At 39.9% G+C, this 13876-nt stretch overlaps 2 protein-coding genes across 5 annotated transcripts in view; both read left to right on the forward strand.

Moving 5' to 3' along the window:
• Nucleotides 1-7664, forward strand: part of qsox2 (quiescin Q6 sulfhydryl oxidase 2) — a 28177-nt gene extending 20513 nt beyond the window's left edge. Inside the window, exons 6-12 of the mRNA XM_039669090.2 lie at nt 1359-1504; nt 1596-1739; nt 2431-2560; nt 2687-2809; nt 3031-3181; nt 3457-3645; nt 5831-7664. Of these exons, the coding sequence (XP_039525024.1) occupies nt 1359-1504; nt 1596-1739; nt 2431-2560; nt 2687-2809; nt 3031-3181; nt 3457-3645; nt 5831-6342 (1395 nt within the window). The 3' untranslated portion in view covers nt 6343-7664. The remainder of the gene's footprint in view (nt 1-1358; nt 1505-1595; nt 1740-2430; nt 2561-2686; nt 2810-3030; nt 3182-3456; nt 3646-5830) is intronic.
• A 30-nt stretch (nt 7665-7694) lies between these two features.
• Nucleotides 7695-13790, forward strand: nacc2l (NACC family member 2-like). Of its 4 annotated transcripts, none has more exons than XM_089130023.1 (6): nt 7695-8949; nt 9279-9411; nt 9705-10813; nt 10948-11053; nt 11282-11379; nt 11860-13790. In XM_089130023.1, exons 3-6 carry the CDS (start codon nt 9751-9753, stop codon nt 12393-12395), a joined length of 1803 nt encoding a protein of 600 aa, XP_088986149.1. In that variant the 5' UTR covers nt 7695-8949; nt 9279-9411; nt 9705-9750; the 3' UTR covers nt 12396-13790. The 4 variants fall into 4 exon arrangements, with proteins under 4 accessions (XP_088986149.1, XP_088986150.1, XP_088986148.1 ...); XM_089130024.1 differs by having other exon boundaries at nt 7695-8898; XM_089130025.1 differs by lacking the exon at nt 7695-8949 and having other exon boundaries at nt 8997-9411; nt 9705-10549; nt 10637-10813.
• Nucleotides 13791-13876: the final 86 nt, after the last annotated feature.

Raw genomic sequence — 13876 nt, forward strand, 5'->3', positions numbered from 1 at the left:
ATACATAAGAATTATACTGCGGCACTGGAGGGCAAATTGTTGTTGTTAAGCATTCACGGCTTCAGATGACACATGCCTTAATTCAGATGTGTATGCCATTTTGCTTTATTGATACTAAATGTGTATGAACTGTAATGTGCCCATTCCGGGGTAAGTGTTGTGTTTCAGCTGAATCGCTGTACAGCATTATAACAGCATTTTACAGCTATAGAGTCTTTGAAACATTGAAACCTCATTCTGTTTACTGGTTGTAAGTGGTGTGTCTGTTTTTTAGTGACAAAAGAACACTTTATGCCTTTCTTTTGTAGGTTCTAATAAATTGTGATCCAGTGTTTCCCACAGGATTTTGTGAGACTGTGGGGGCTCACATAAAAAAGAACATTTTGTACATTTTTAAAGTTAAATTACCCATGTTTAGTGTACAAACTGAATGAAGAAAAAAAAAAAGTCTGTGCATTGACTTTAACAGGGACTCTATCTTCTTTTTAGTTGATATAGTGTCTGTCTACATTACATTCACACTGGTGTTTTAGGAAACCTAGGAAGAAACAATTATAATAAAATAGTAATTTATATGTAATAACAGTAATGGCCTATATTTTATATCTGTAAAAACAGGTTTGCAAACATGTCTCATAAATCTAGTAAAACGCTGCAATCAAAAATGTTGGAAATTATGCATATGAGAAAAAATGTGTATTTTTATTTAATTCAATCAAAGTCTTTTGTGATTTTATTTGGGCACAAAGCTATATCATGCCTTGAGGACCCAGTGCCCCCCGTGCAGAACATCTCTTTTCTCGGAATGGAATGGAATATTTAAACATTTTCTTCATTGACTTTCTGGGCCGTCAAGTTTCAATCCCTTAGGGTGCCTATGTGGTAGTGATCCACCTCTCAAATTTAATCAAAAATATCTTCGTTTGTGTTCTATGAATGATGAATAAAGGTCTTACAGGGTTGGTACAGCATGGGGGTGAGTAATTAATGACTTAATTTTCATTTTTGGGTGAACTAACCCTTTAATGTTAACAAATTAAACTTTATTGAAAAGTGTTACCAAATTTTGTTTTTGAAATAATTCACTTTCTACAAAAAAAAAAGAAAAAAAAAAGAAAACCCAACACTAAAACTATGCTGTGCGTGAGTGAGTGGAACACAGAAAATGAAGTATACCCATGCCTTTAGACAATTCAATAAACCAAACGTGTTTTGTGTATTATGGAAAAGGAAAATAACATAGGGTTTGAACGATGAGTGGGTGAGTAGATGATGATCTAAATGATCCCTTTAGGCATAATTAGTGATGCAGCTAGAATTGTAATGCTCTAATTTAATGTTATCTTTTTTTTAACTAGGTAATTTTGGACCTAATGCCATATGAGGGTATAGCAGTGAAGAGAGCTCTGAGCTCAGACAAACTTCTAATGGAGAAACTAGGGATTAATTCAGTTCCCTCAGCATACCTCTTCCACCCCAACGGCACACACACTGTGATGAATGTGTATGTCAATGACCTCTGCTAAATTCATTGTTGTCTACCAAATAGAAGCCCTGTTTATGCACAGTTGATACATTTTTGTTTGTGTTAACAGTCAGAAGAGGCTACGCTTTTTCTTCTCCTCCTTCCTAAAACTCCTCCCTGGAGTCCACAGGAAGCAGTCCACCTCATCCCTGCAGCATCATAAGCCTGGAAATAATGGGCAGGGAACCCAAGTGGAGTGGAAAGAGTTTAAAAAGTGAGTTTTTTTTTTTTTTGTATATAGATATTATGGTTAAAAAAAATGGGGTGAGTAAGTTTTTTTTAATTATTTTAATAAATTAAAGGATGCATTAATCAATAATTAATCAAAAGTAACAGTAAAGACATTTATAACGTCACACAATATTTCTATTTTAAATCAGTGCTGTTTTGAACTTTCTGTTCATCAGAGAATCCTTAAAAAACGTATCACCATTTCCACAAAGATATTAAACAGCACATTCTCATCACTGATAATAAGAAATGTTTTTTTGAGCACCAAATCAAATTAGAATGATTTTTGAAGGATCATGTGACTGTTAAGACTAGAGTAATTGCTGCTGAAAATTCAGCTTTGATCACAATAATAAATTACTTTTTTTTTTTTTTTAAATATATTCAAACAGAAAACGGTTATTTTAAATTGTGAAGATATTTCACAATATTACCTTTTTTACTGTATTTAAGTAAATGCGGAGTAGTTGAGGCTGAGAGACTTCCTTTCAAAAACGTTTTAAAATCTGACTGACCCCAAACTTTTGAACAGTAGTGTAAATTTGCAGTAAAACGAAAAGTAGTCTAAGTGTCTGAAGTTTAACAGTTATATGAAATAAATGCTCACAAACCTTTTACTAGCTGTTGATTTAATTTTAAGTAAGACGAGGTGACCAGTATTAATGTTTCTTCAGGTCTAAGGTATACATGGCAGATCTGGAGTCTGGCTTACATTATCTACTGAGGGTTGAACTAGCCACCCACAAGACCTTAGAAGGAGAAGAACTAAAAACCTTCAAGGACTTTATAACAGTTGTTGCCAAGGTAGTGTTTTAATACACAAACACAACTTTTTCTTTGCGCTTGAGCTTTCTACTCACACTGAAATTGTTTTCATTAGAGCTTTAAAATGTACAGGGTTGTATCTTACTTGGCGCTTTTGATTTTTAGCTATTTCCAGGTCGCCTGTCTGTGGTGAAACTTCTTGAGACGTTGTTAGAATGGCTAGTCAGTTTACCTTTGGAGAAGATCCCTTATAATGCTATTCTGGACCTAGTTAACAACAAAATGAGGGTAAGAGTGTCACCCATTACACAACTTGTTCATTGTAGGACCACTGCTGCTCCTGCTATTAAAAGCTATAAAAATAAATATTATTTTATAGCTCCTGCTATAAAAATAAATATTATTATTTATTTTATTTTTATTTTATTTTTTATCATTTTTCTGTATGTGACAAGATCATAAATCAGTTTGTTGGTGGTTTTAAAGTGATCTGTTTGTATTATTCTAAGATATCGGGCCTGTACCTCAGTGAGCAAGTGCAGTGGGTTGGATGTCAGGGCAGTAGTGTGGCACTAAGAGGATATCCCTGCTCCCTCTGGACACTGTTTCACGTTTTGACTGTGCAAGCAGCCAACCGACCTGATGCTCTAGCCAACACTGGTATGAACAGGGAAATCCCTTCCTCTTAATCAAACAGAAACATGATTTGAGATCTCATCATTTTTTGTAATTGCGATTGTGATTGTAGATTACTTAATTGAGCATTTTAAGTATAATTTTTTCTGTGATAAAATCATTTACTGTGTGTATATACATATGTATATATGTGTCACTCTTTGGGCCAAGTAGCAAGCAGAACAGTCATCTGGTAAATTTTGTCTATTAGTTCATGTTTCTACATTGCTACAATTAATTTAAACATACCTTCCTCTCAGGGTTTGAGGATGATCCCTTGGCAGTGCTTCAAACCATGCGGCGCTACATTGGGACCTTCTTTGGTTGCCAGGAGTGTGGGAAGCATTTTGAGGAGATGGCTCAGGAGTCTTTGAACCAGGTCAAGTCTGTTGATGAGGCAGTACTGTGGCTGTGGAGAAAGCACAACCAGGTTAATGCAAGACTGACAGGTAAGACAGAAATGTATTTAAAGTAAAATGACTGCATTACAAAATGTTGGTGCATTTAAGTTCTTGCGCCATCTCATGGGTTACATAGTATATACAGTGAGGAAAATAAGTATTTGAACACCCTGCTATTTTGCAAGTTCTCCCACTTAGAAATCATGGAGGGGTCTGAAATTGTCCTCGTAGGTGCATGTCCACTGTGAGAGACATAATCTAAAAAAAAAAAAAATCCAGAAATCACAATGTATGATTTTTAACTATTTATTTGTATGATAGAGCTGCAAATAAGTATTTTAACACCTGAGCAAATTAATGTTAATATTTGGTGCAGTTGCCTTTGCTTGCAATTACAGACGTCAAACGTTTCCTGTAGTTTTTCACCTGGTTTGCACACACTGCAGGAGGGGATTTTGGCCCACTTCTCCACACAGATTTTCGCAATACATTGACCCGGTCATCCACTCCTTAATACAGTGCAGTCGCCCTGTCCCATGTGCAGAAAAACACCACCAAAGCATGATGCTACCACCCCCATGCTTCACAGTGTTTTGGGGATAGTACTCGTCATTCTTCTTCCTCCAAACATAGTTAGTGGAATTATGACCAAAAAGTCTATTTTGGTCTAATCTGACCAAATGACTTTCTCCCATGACTCCTCTGGATTTAAGACAGGCCTTGACATGTGCTGGTTTAAGCAGGGGAACCTTCCGTGCCATGCATGATTTCAAACCATGACGTCTTGGTGTATTACCAACAGTAACCTTGGAAACGGTGGTCCCAGCTCTTTTCAGGTCATTGACCAGCTCCTCCCGTGTAGTTCTGGGCTGATTTCTCACCTTTCTTAGGATCATGGACACCCCAGGTGAGATCTTGGTGAGACCTCAGCCCGAGGGAGATTGACAGTCATGTTATCATCCATTTTCTAATGATTGCTCTAACAGTGGACCTTTTTTCACCAAGCTGCTTGGCAATTTCCCAGTAGCCCTTTCCAGCCTCATGGAGGTGTACAATTTTGTCTCTAGTGTCTTTGGACAGCTTTTTGGTCTTGGCCATGTTAGTAGTTGGATTCTTACTGATTGTATGGGGTGGACAGGCGTTTTCTTTATGCAGCTAATGACCTCAAACTGGTGCATCTAATTTAGAATAATAAATAGAGTGGAGGTGGACATTTTAAAGGCAGACAAACAGGTCTTTGAGGGTCAGAATTCTAGCTGATAGACAGGTGTTCAAATACTTATTTACAGCTGTATCATACAAATAAATAGTTAAAAAAAATCATAAATTGTGATTTCTGGATTTTTTTTTTTTTTAAGATTATGTCTCTCACAGTGGACATGCACCTACGATGACAATTTCAGACCCCTCCATGATTTCTAAGTGGGAGAAGTTGCAAAATAGCAGGGTGTTCAAATACATATTTTCCTTACTGTACACTACTGATTAAAACATTACTTTACAAAAAGTTTTTTTTTTATTTCCAAGAAGAAGAAAAAAACTTTTTTTCCAATATTAATACTTTTGTTTAGCAAGGATGCATTAAAATGAATGAAAGTAACAGTAAAGAAGTGATGTTACAAAAGATTGAGACCGGAAAGGGGAGGGGAATACAGAATGAAATCAGGATTTAATGGAAAAGAACAAGAAGAAAGGAAATTAATATATATGTAGATAATAATGACAGGAAGGAAGGATGAAAAAGAAGCACAGCAAGAAAAGGAAAGGAAGAGAGAATGATTAGGACTGGAAGGACAAAGAACATGAAGGAAGGAAAAAAGACATGAAGAGTGAAAGCATGACTGGAAGCAAGAAACAGAGAAATGACGTGAAAAGGGAATAGAAAGGAGGGAAGAAAGAAGGAAAGACGAGTAGAAAGAAAGTAGAACTGAAAGGAAAAGAAGACGAGATAAGACAGGAAACAAGAAAGGGAAAAGAAATCAAAAAATAACAAAAGTACCGTGATGCAGGGATGAAAAACAGAAAGAAGAAAATTAGGACTGGATGGGGGAAAAGAAAGAAAGAAAGAAAGGAATATGGAAGAAAGAGAAAAGACGGTAAGAAAGGCAAAATGGCAAAATAAGAAAAATGACATTAAGAACCAGAAGGGAGGAATAAAAAGGAAGGAAAGAAAAGAAAGAATGACTAATGAAACCACACGTCACCCTCATTGTTGATTGCACTCTTTATGCAGGCTCAATGAGTGAGGACCCCATGTTTCCTAAGACTCAGTGGCCTACTCCTGATCTCTGTCCCACATGCCATGAGGAGCAAGAAGGCCTTCATGTCTGGGATGAACAGATGGTCCTGGCTTTCCTCAAACAACACTACGGTGCTTCCAACATCTCCCCAAAATACTCCAGCAGCAGCCATCCAGAGCCAGGCCCTCCGGCTCTTGACAATCCCAAAGCCATAACCAAACCTAAAAGCAACGTTCACCTCAACCAGAACCTAAAACCTTCTCCTGAGAATATTCCTTTACATCAGAAGAGGACTGGCATTAATGGTGCGGAAGAGAAGCACTCTGGTGTCCAGATAGAAGCCAAACCAGGGATGACATTCCTGGGTCTGGGATTCTCCAGCGTGGACATGAGTCTCTGCGTGCTGCTCTACGCCCTCTCCTGCGTCTTTCTCATGTTCATGTTCTTCTTCTTCCGCTTTCGTTCAAAGAGATGGAAAGGCAGAAACTACCGGCCTTACGTATAATAGCAGAATACTGAGATGAAAAACTGTGAATAAGGTGCCAAGTGTTGAAGGAGACTTAATTTATTTGATTATTTTAAAATTTTGGAGGCTGGGGTGAGCATTGTTGTTGATGTTTTTATGATGTATTTTGTAATGAAGAACTTGTCTTAGGATTGATGAAAGCTCTGCTCAGGCCTAGTTGTGTTAGTGAGGATTCCTCAACCCTAAACACAGAGGATTATTTAACATGAGAAACTATTTTATTACACTAAAAAGGAACAACCTAGGTCAAAATATTTTTTTATGGAATATTCTACATTATTTATCTAGATTTTTATTGAAATAATTTATCCCAAGTTAGTTTCTCATAGGGTATAATATTGTTCTCTATGAATGTCACACTGTCCCCATATTTCTAATTCACGGTCCAAAAACACTTGAGTAACTTGATTTATTCTGTCACTCAAGGTCGCTAGCGGAGAAGCCAGTGAAACATAACACTGCCTGTCAATGACCAGTGGAAAAACCCTCGGTTTTGTTACTCTCATGGTCCATTGAAATTTGTTAAATAGGCTGCTTGAACTCTGTTTTTTTAACTCTGCATGTGAAGTCACAAGAGCTACTACTATTATTATTAGTAGTAGTAGTATTGACTTGAAAAGGTGGCTTAATTCCAATTTTTTAATTCCACTTTTTTTTTTTTAATCTTTTTTAAATCTGGTTGATTTATTGGTGTAACTCTGCAGCGAGGGGTTTATAATATCTATTGAAACAGTTAAAACTTTTTTTCTTTTTCTGTAGATTGCAGGGATACCTTTAAACTGGAACACACATAAAAAAATAAATAAAAAAAAACTGGTCCAAGACACTGTAACAATTAATGACATTTTGTAGAGCTCCTAGAATATGTTGAACCTTAAGGGAAACAATTATTGTAATGTATTCATAAGATTCCTGATGACAGACTATTCATTGTTCAACATACAGCATCACTACAGCAGTATCTGGATTCAAAGCTCAGAATTAAAATGTGTTGATATTGTGAACTTTTTTTATTGTTTAATATCAACGTTTGACTTATTTGAGGTAATGTGTTCAGCTCATGATTTCGCTATGTATCGAACCAGTGTTAATGGAGACCTGAGGCTAAATATTTACGAAGCATATTATTAAAAAAATGTGGCTTCTGTGTTCAGTATGTGCACATGGCTATCTAAGCTGCTCCAAATGAATGGCAATTAATTACATTGTGTTTTACCATTATTATTTCATGAAGTTTTTTTTTTAATTACTTTCTGTACTTTTAAGAATTACATTTCTTATGTAAAGAATTTTTTTTTGGGGTGGGGGGGGGGGGGGGTTGTTTAAAGAAGTTGTCTTTCAAAATAAATGTGCCAGAGTTCATAACTACAAACAATGCAATAATGTTTTTTTTTAACCATCAATATTTTATATAGCACCATTATAGTTTTCTGTTACATGGGGTGTAAAACAAGGTGTAAATGTTTCATTTTGAGATGCATTTTCTGAGCAACAATTCTTAAATGATCATTTTTCCGGAGAACAGTTGAATGTGCCATTCTGAGAACACAGTGTAACTGCAACTTAAAGTCTAAGCACATCGATAGGTCATTCAAGTTTTCTATTGCTGTAAGTCTGTCTCTACCCTCTAGTAGGCAGTATGGAGTTTCCTTTCTCAACCAGCTCAGACTGCAGTCTGTTCTCCCCAGGGACATCATACATGTGACCATACTAACACTGTCCACTACTAGAGCTCCAGCTGTCAACTTAACAGATGTCTACACGGGCACTCTTGTTTCCAAATTTAAACTATGTTCATCTCTTCAGACTGGAAGAGGACATTTTCGTCAATGACTGTGTCATTTCACACTGAAAACAAAGTTTGAGGCAGTTTCTTCAAGAGACAAGTTAATGTGTCATGTTTTGCTTTTTTCCTTGCTTTTAAAAAGTCAAGACAGACAGTAAGAATTGAGATTTGTAGCATTCACAGACACACTTTATTGATTTATTATATTTTTTTGCTGTTGATATTAGACAGAAGACTGGAACACGGCAGTTTATCTCTGATAGCGCTGACTCACGGCGTAGCCCGTCGGCGTCTCAGTGTTAAAAGCCAGCAAATCAGAGACGGAAGCACAGCGCCTTCTTCCCCACTTTGCTGAGAGACGCTGCTTTACTGCCCCACTGCTCTGTACTCAACTCTTACTCGCACGATACAGTCTTTGAGCCATCCATCTAATTTGTGCCACCTTAAAATGCTTCTCGGTTTGATGTACTGATCTGACATTCAGGGCAGCTTTGAGGCAGAGTCTATCTCTTTTCTTTCTTTTATCGGTTGAGTATCTGTCTGATGTCGTGTTGGCACATCTGATTGGGTATGCAGACTCTGTACTGAGCATGCCAGCCTGTGACAGGGACTGCAATGCAGAGCCGCTCTCCTGGCACACACCATTTGTCTGACATTAATGTAAATAATCCTGAGCACGGAGCCACTCATGGCAGAGACGGTTTCTGATGGATTATGTGTCTGCACACGTTCCGGTTGGTGCATGCGGGGTAAACGCTCCCGTTCTTGTCTTTTCTTCGTGTGGTGATGTTCAAATAAAAGTGAGCCATTTCTCTCTCTCTCTCTCTCTCTCTCATTTGCCTTGCCTGTCTTTTGTCTCCATCGCACATGAACACGTTTACTCTCTGCAGGGCAGTTATCCGCATCAGGCTCTCTCTCTTTCTCTGTCTCTCGCTCGATCTCTCTCTCTCTCTCTCTCTCTCTCTCTCTCACTCTGTGTCCTTAAATGACTTTCCTCCAGTCTCACTCCCTCCCCCTCTCTCCCTAGTCTCTGTGTCTGTGCCTATAGCCTCTCTCCCCCTTTCTGTGACATACAGTAGATGGTGCATCGATTGCACACAGACGCTTGCTTTCCCTCTCTCTGATTCAGTCCTGTGCGAGGAGGAAGAGGACGGATTGAGACGTATCTCTCTGCTTCTCAAGCTGCATTTCCTCATGCTGAGCTGCTGTGAGGAGCCTGCCCGCATTCTCTCTCTCTCATCTCGGAAGATTCTGCTATAGAGGTCAGGTAGTGGCGGGGTGGAGAGGGAGGGTGGGCGGGTGGGTTTGTGGGTCACTTTTCAGCTTCTTTTGAATACTCCAGGCAAGCTTATGCTGAGTTGCCAAACATGGAGACTCTAGTAATGTTGGGGTGAAGAGAGCTGTTTACCAAGGGAGTTGCTGTGCAGCATTTCTGTCGCATTTTTCTGCTGTGTCTGCACCAGATAAACATTGTGTGACTTTTGAATGTAGTAATTTTCTGTTTGTTGCCTCATCAAGCCGGTCCACCTTCATTTTGACTTTTTTTCTGTCTTAGATGTCTGGTGAGAACATCGTGTCTTTTCCAGAGATCTGAAACGGGCATGATGTCTCAACTCTTGCACATGGAGATTCCAAACTTTGGCAGCACTGTTCTGGACAGCCTGAACGAACAGCGGCTGCTGGGCCAACACTGTGATGTGGCCATTATGGTCAATGGACAGGCCTTCAAGGCCCATCGCGCCGTTTTAGCAGCCAGCAGCCTATACTTCCGCGACCTGTTCAGCGGTAGTGCCCAGACACTCTTTGAGTTGCCCTCATCTGTGGCCCCATCCTGCTTCCAGCAGATTCTATCGTTCTGCTACACGGGCCGGATGACGGTGAGTGCCAGCGATCAGCTGATGGTCATGTACACCGCAGGCTACCTGCAAATCCAGAACATCGTGGAGCGGGGAATGGACCTCATGTTCAAGGCCAGTGCTCCGTACTGCGACTCACAGACATCTGCCACAGACGATCCCCCTAGCCCAAACAACAACAACTCCTCCCTGTTGCTAGGCGACCAGCCCACAACTCTCTGCAAGATCAAGGAAGAAAAGTTGGAGACCCCGGTATGTGCTCGGAATGGAGAGCTAAAGCACTCAGATGAGGATAGGGGAGCTAGGGGCAGATCTTTAAGGAACGGGACTCTTTTCTACACCAGTGGAGGTGTGAACGGGATCATACCCGTGATCCATGCTTACGAGCACTCGACCCGAGATCATGCCAGCCCCGGTGCTTCTAGCCTCCCGACCACAGACAGCCCAACCTCACACCAAAATGAGGAGGAGGACTTTGAAGACGACTCGTACGAAAGCCTGACAAACGGAAAGATCTTTGGGGGCTCGTCTGGGATCTATAGCAGTAAATGTCGTTTAATGGACTTCTCTTTCGCTCCGTTGCAGCTCAAGATGCATTCCTGTGAGTGTGATCTTTTGTGTCTCTTCCCAGTGCAAGAGAAGATGGAGGTGTCCTCCCTGCCTCTGTCCTTGGAGAACCGTTTCTGTGTGCTGTTGGGAGGAGACAGAGAGGCTCTGCCTGCCGGACTCATCAGCCAGATCGGCTACCGTTGCCATCCTGCTCTCTACACAGAGGGCGACCCTGGAGAGAGACTGGAGCTAATTGGAGGTGAGGCCTGAATAATACCAGCCTGTCTGAAACTCCATGTCCATCTGAATTATTTATCACTTCAGACTGAGTCATTTGATTCACTGATTCAGAGCTAAGGTCTCCTTGTTTCTCTGTTGTTGGTGTTGTGAAAGGATCTGGTGTCTTCATGACTCGTGGGCAGCTGATGAACTGTCACCTCTGTGCTGGGGTCAAGCACAAAGTCTTGCTTAGACGTCTTCTAGCTGCTTTTTTTGACAGGTCTGAAACATTACAAATGTGTATCAAGCATGTATGTGGATCTGTCTTAATGTATGAAATACTAAGAGCTCAGTCCTGCAGTAAAAATAACCAAGCAGAGATGTCCTCATATTCAAATGTTTCAGTATATTGTTTTTGAGGTATATTGAACTGTAGGGGCCGTATGGTGTTTTGGAAAAAATTTGTGTGTGTGCCCTCCAGTGGTTGACTATGGTATTTTGACTGCAGGAATACACTTGCTGACAGCTGTGGGACTGGAATACGTTCCTCCAACTGTGATCCAAATCGCAAACCACTGGACAGCCGCATACTCAACACAGTGAAACGTGAGTGATGTTAAAGCAAACAAAATTGACCATTTTTAGTATGTGTGCCTGGTCTTAAGGTGATGATACACAGGGCAACTTTCTAAACAATGCTGCGGGGCAATGTTGCCGTCAACGGGCAACCAGATGAGACACAGGGTCCATTACCGATCTAAATTATCCAAATTGCCCATTTTCAATGAGAAAGTGCCCAAGCAACAATCGCTCGGCAAGATTGCCCAGCAACATATCGCAAAATGTGCATCATCACCTTGTGTGCATGATTCCATGGTTTAGTTTGCTCAAAAAAAGCTTCGTTTTCATCTTTCATCAAATCTTTCCTTGCCTCCAACCTCCACTTTTCATGTACCAATCAGTTACACCTCACAAACGTTTCTACTGTTTCATTTGGAAATGTCACAATATGGAATTGAAATGGGTTTAATGCGGACTTGAAGCATTAATATTCTTGTTTTTTCTCTGTCTCTGTTTTGTAATTAGTCTACTGTCAGAATTTTGCCCCTAACTTCAAAGAAAGTGAGATGAATGTGATTGCCGCAGACATGTGCACCAATGCCCGGAGAGTTCGCAAACGCTGGCTCCCCAAGATCAAGTCCATGCTTCCAGAGGCGATCGAGGTGTACAGGGGGACTGCGGTCCTTAGCCAGGTGGAAGGAGCCACCCATCCAGGCGGTGGCTTTCCCTTTGAGTCAGAGTTCAAACACCTGGCAGCGTCAAATCTGACTCTGGAGCAGCATCTCTATGGAGAATGCAGAGAGACACTGAGGAATGGCTCTCACTTCAATGTGGAAGAGAGGTCCCAAAAAGGCGAAGCAGCCAAGACTGAGCCAGGCCGAGCCAAAGAGTCCGACAACCCGCAGGAAGTTGAAAGGCTTCCGGAGAGTCCCGAGAGAGCAGCCAGTGTGCTCGCTCTCAACCCAGCCAGCAAGAAAGGGGAAAAAGAGCGGGCATCCAGCAGCCCCAGATCACAGAAAGAGGAACAGAACAGACAGAGACCACTTAAAGAGGATCAGTGACTTCTTCTACTTCATACGATTTAAAAACTGGTCTGCAGCTTCTCACACCAAAAAGGATCACTATCAATAAAGGCAAATATCCCATGCCACTGAACATTAAATTAAAGCTGCATGATCATGAAATCTGGACATATACATTTTTTTCCAGGATATATTGAAGAACATCTGCATTAAATACAGTTATGCTCACAATTTTCCCTTCCCCTTGCAGAGTCTACAAAATGCTTTTTTTTATTATTATTTTTACTGTCCGTGTGAAGCTATTTGACATGTATTCACATGTATTCCACAAGACAGATTAACTAAATAAACTGAAAAACAATATCTGATCTTTTTTCAAAAATTTACATACCCTTAGTTTTTAATATCATACATTGCCTCAAGCATCAATGAGTGTTTGTAGACTTTTGTGATAGTTGTGCATGAGTTTATGGTTTGTCCTGAGCAGTGAAACTGTTCCTTGACAAAGCCTCCAGGTCCTGTAAGTTATTTGGTTTCCCAGCATGCTCTGCACATTTCAGTTTTTCCCTACATTGGAAATATAATTTTGAGATCCAGTTTTGGCACTATGGACAATTTAGGGACTTGTGCAAAACTGTGATGCTTGAGGCAACACACAATATCAAGAATCAAAGGTATGTGAAAGTCTGAATATGATATTTTTTGTGTAATTTAAGTCATATTTCTTTCTTATAAAAACATAAATATGTGTCATGCAGCTTCTTCAGAGCAGTAAATAAAAACAAATAGGATTTTATATCTTATTTTTCAAAAAAAAAAAAAAGTATAAATGTCTGATTCCCCAAGGGGTTTGCAAACATCTGAGCATGACTGTATAAGAAATTGTAAGGTTCTTTCATGGAGCCATTTAGCATACGTAAATGCAGGCACATATTCAAGCTCAGTACATTAAGGCAATCGGCAGTGCGTTTTTTTTTATGAATGCATGTGATGCACAAGCTCTGGCATTTCTGACTTAATACTCTTGCCAATTACAGAAACAAATGGATTATGGACTTCTGCATGGCAAAACAAGTGAAGGACAAAGGCTCTCCTTAATATAACACAACTTACATGCTTCAGGAATCAACTATACTGCTTTAACTCCAGTCGGACAATGGGGTTGCTATGTACAAAGCTGACTGTGGGACTGCTGAGTTCAGTACAGTAAGGGAAGCTGAACAGAGAACAACAGTTCTCTAGAGAGTAGCCTGGACTCTCAGTTTTCCCTCTCAAGCTTTTTAATCTCTCTTGTTCTCAAGCTGCTGTATAGTAAATGCTTGCCTGTTTTTTTCCCCCTGCATATCAGCTGGTCTGGACATTTGAAACACGGTTGTATGATTGTTTTTGAAAGTGAAATAAAGGAAAGGATTATTTTGAGGGATAATTAGGTTATGCCTATTTGGTCACCATTATTGTTTGATAAAATGGCTTTTGCATCATTACAGTGAAATTGATTCAATAGATAAAACATGAAATCA

Source organism: Pimephales promelas, chromosome 4, assembly GCF_988280905.1.
Source record: "Pimephales promelas chromosome 4, fPimPro1.hap1.1, whole genome shotgun sequence".
NCBI lineage: Eukaryota > Metazoa > Chordata > Actinopteri > Cypriniformes > Leuciscidae > Pimephales > Pimephales promelas.

Excerpts from the sequence above, each read along its gene's own strand:
- nacc2l (XM_089130023.1), top strand. The coding sequence starts at position 9,751 with ATGATGTCTCAACTCTTGCACATGGAGATTCCAAACTTTGGCAGCACT. Across the intron at positions 10,814-10,947 it reads GAGACTGGAGCTAATTGGAG|GATCTGGTGTCTTCATGACT; the intron begins GTGAGGCCTGAA and ends GTGTTGTGAAAG. Across the intron at positions 11,054-11,281 it reads CTAGCTGCTTTTTTTGACAG|GAATACACTTGCTGACAGCT; the intron begins GTCTGAAACATT and ends TTTTGACTGCAG.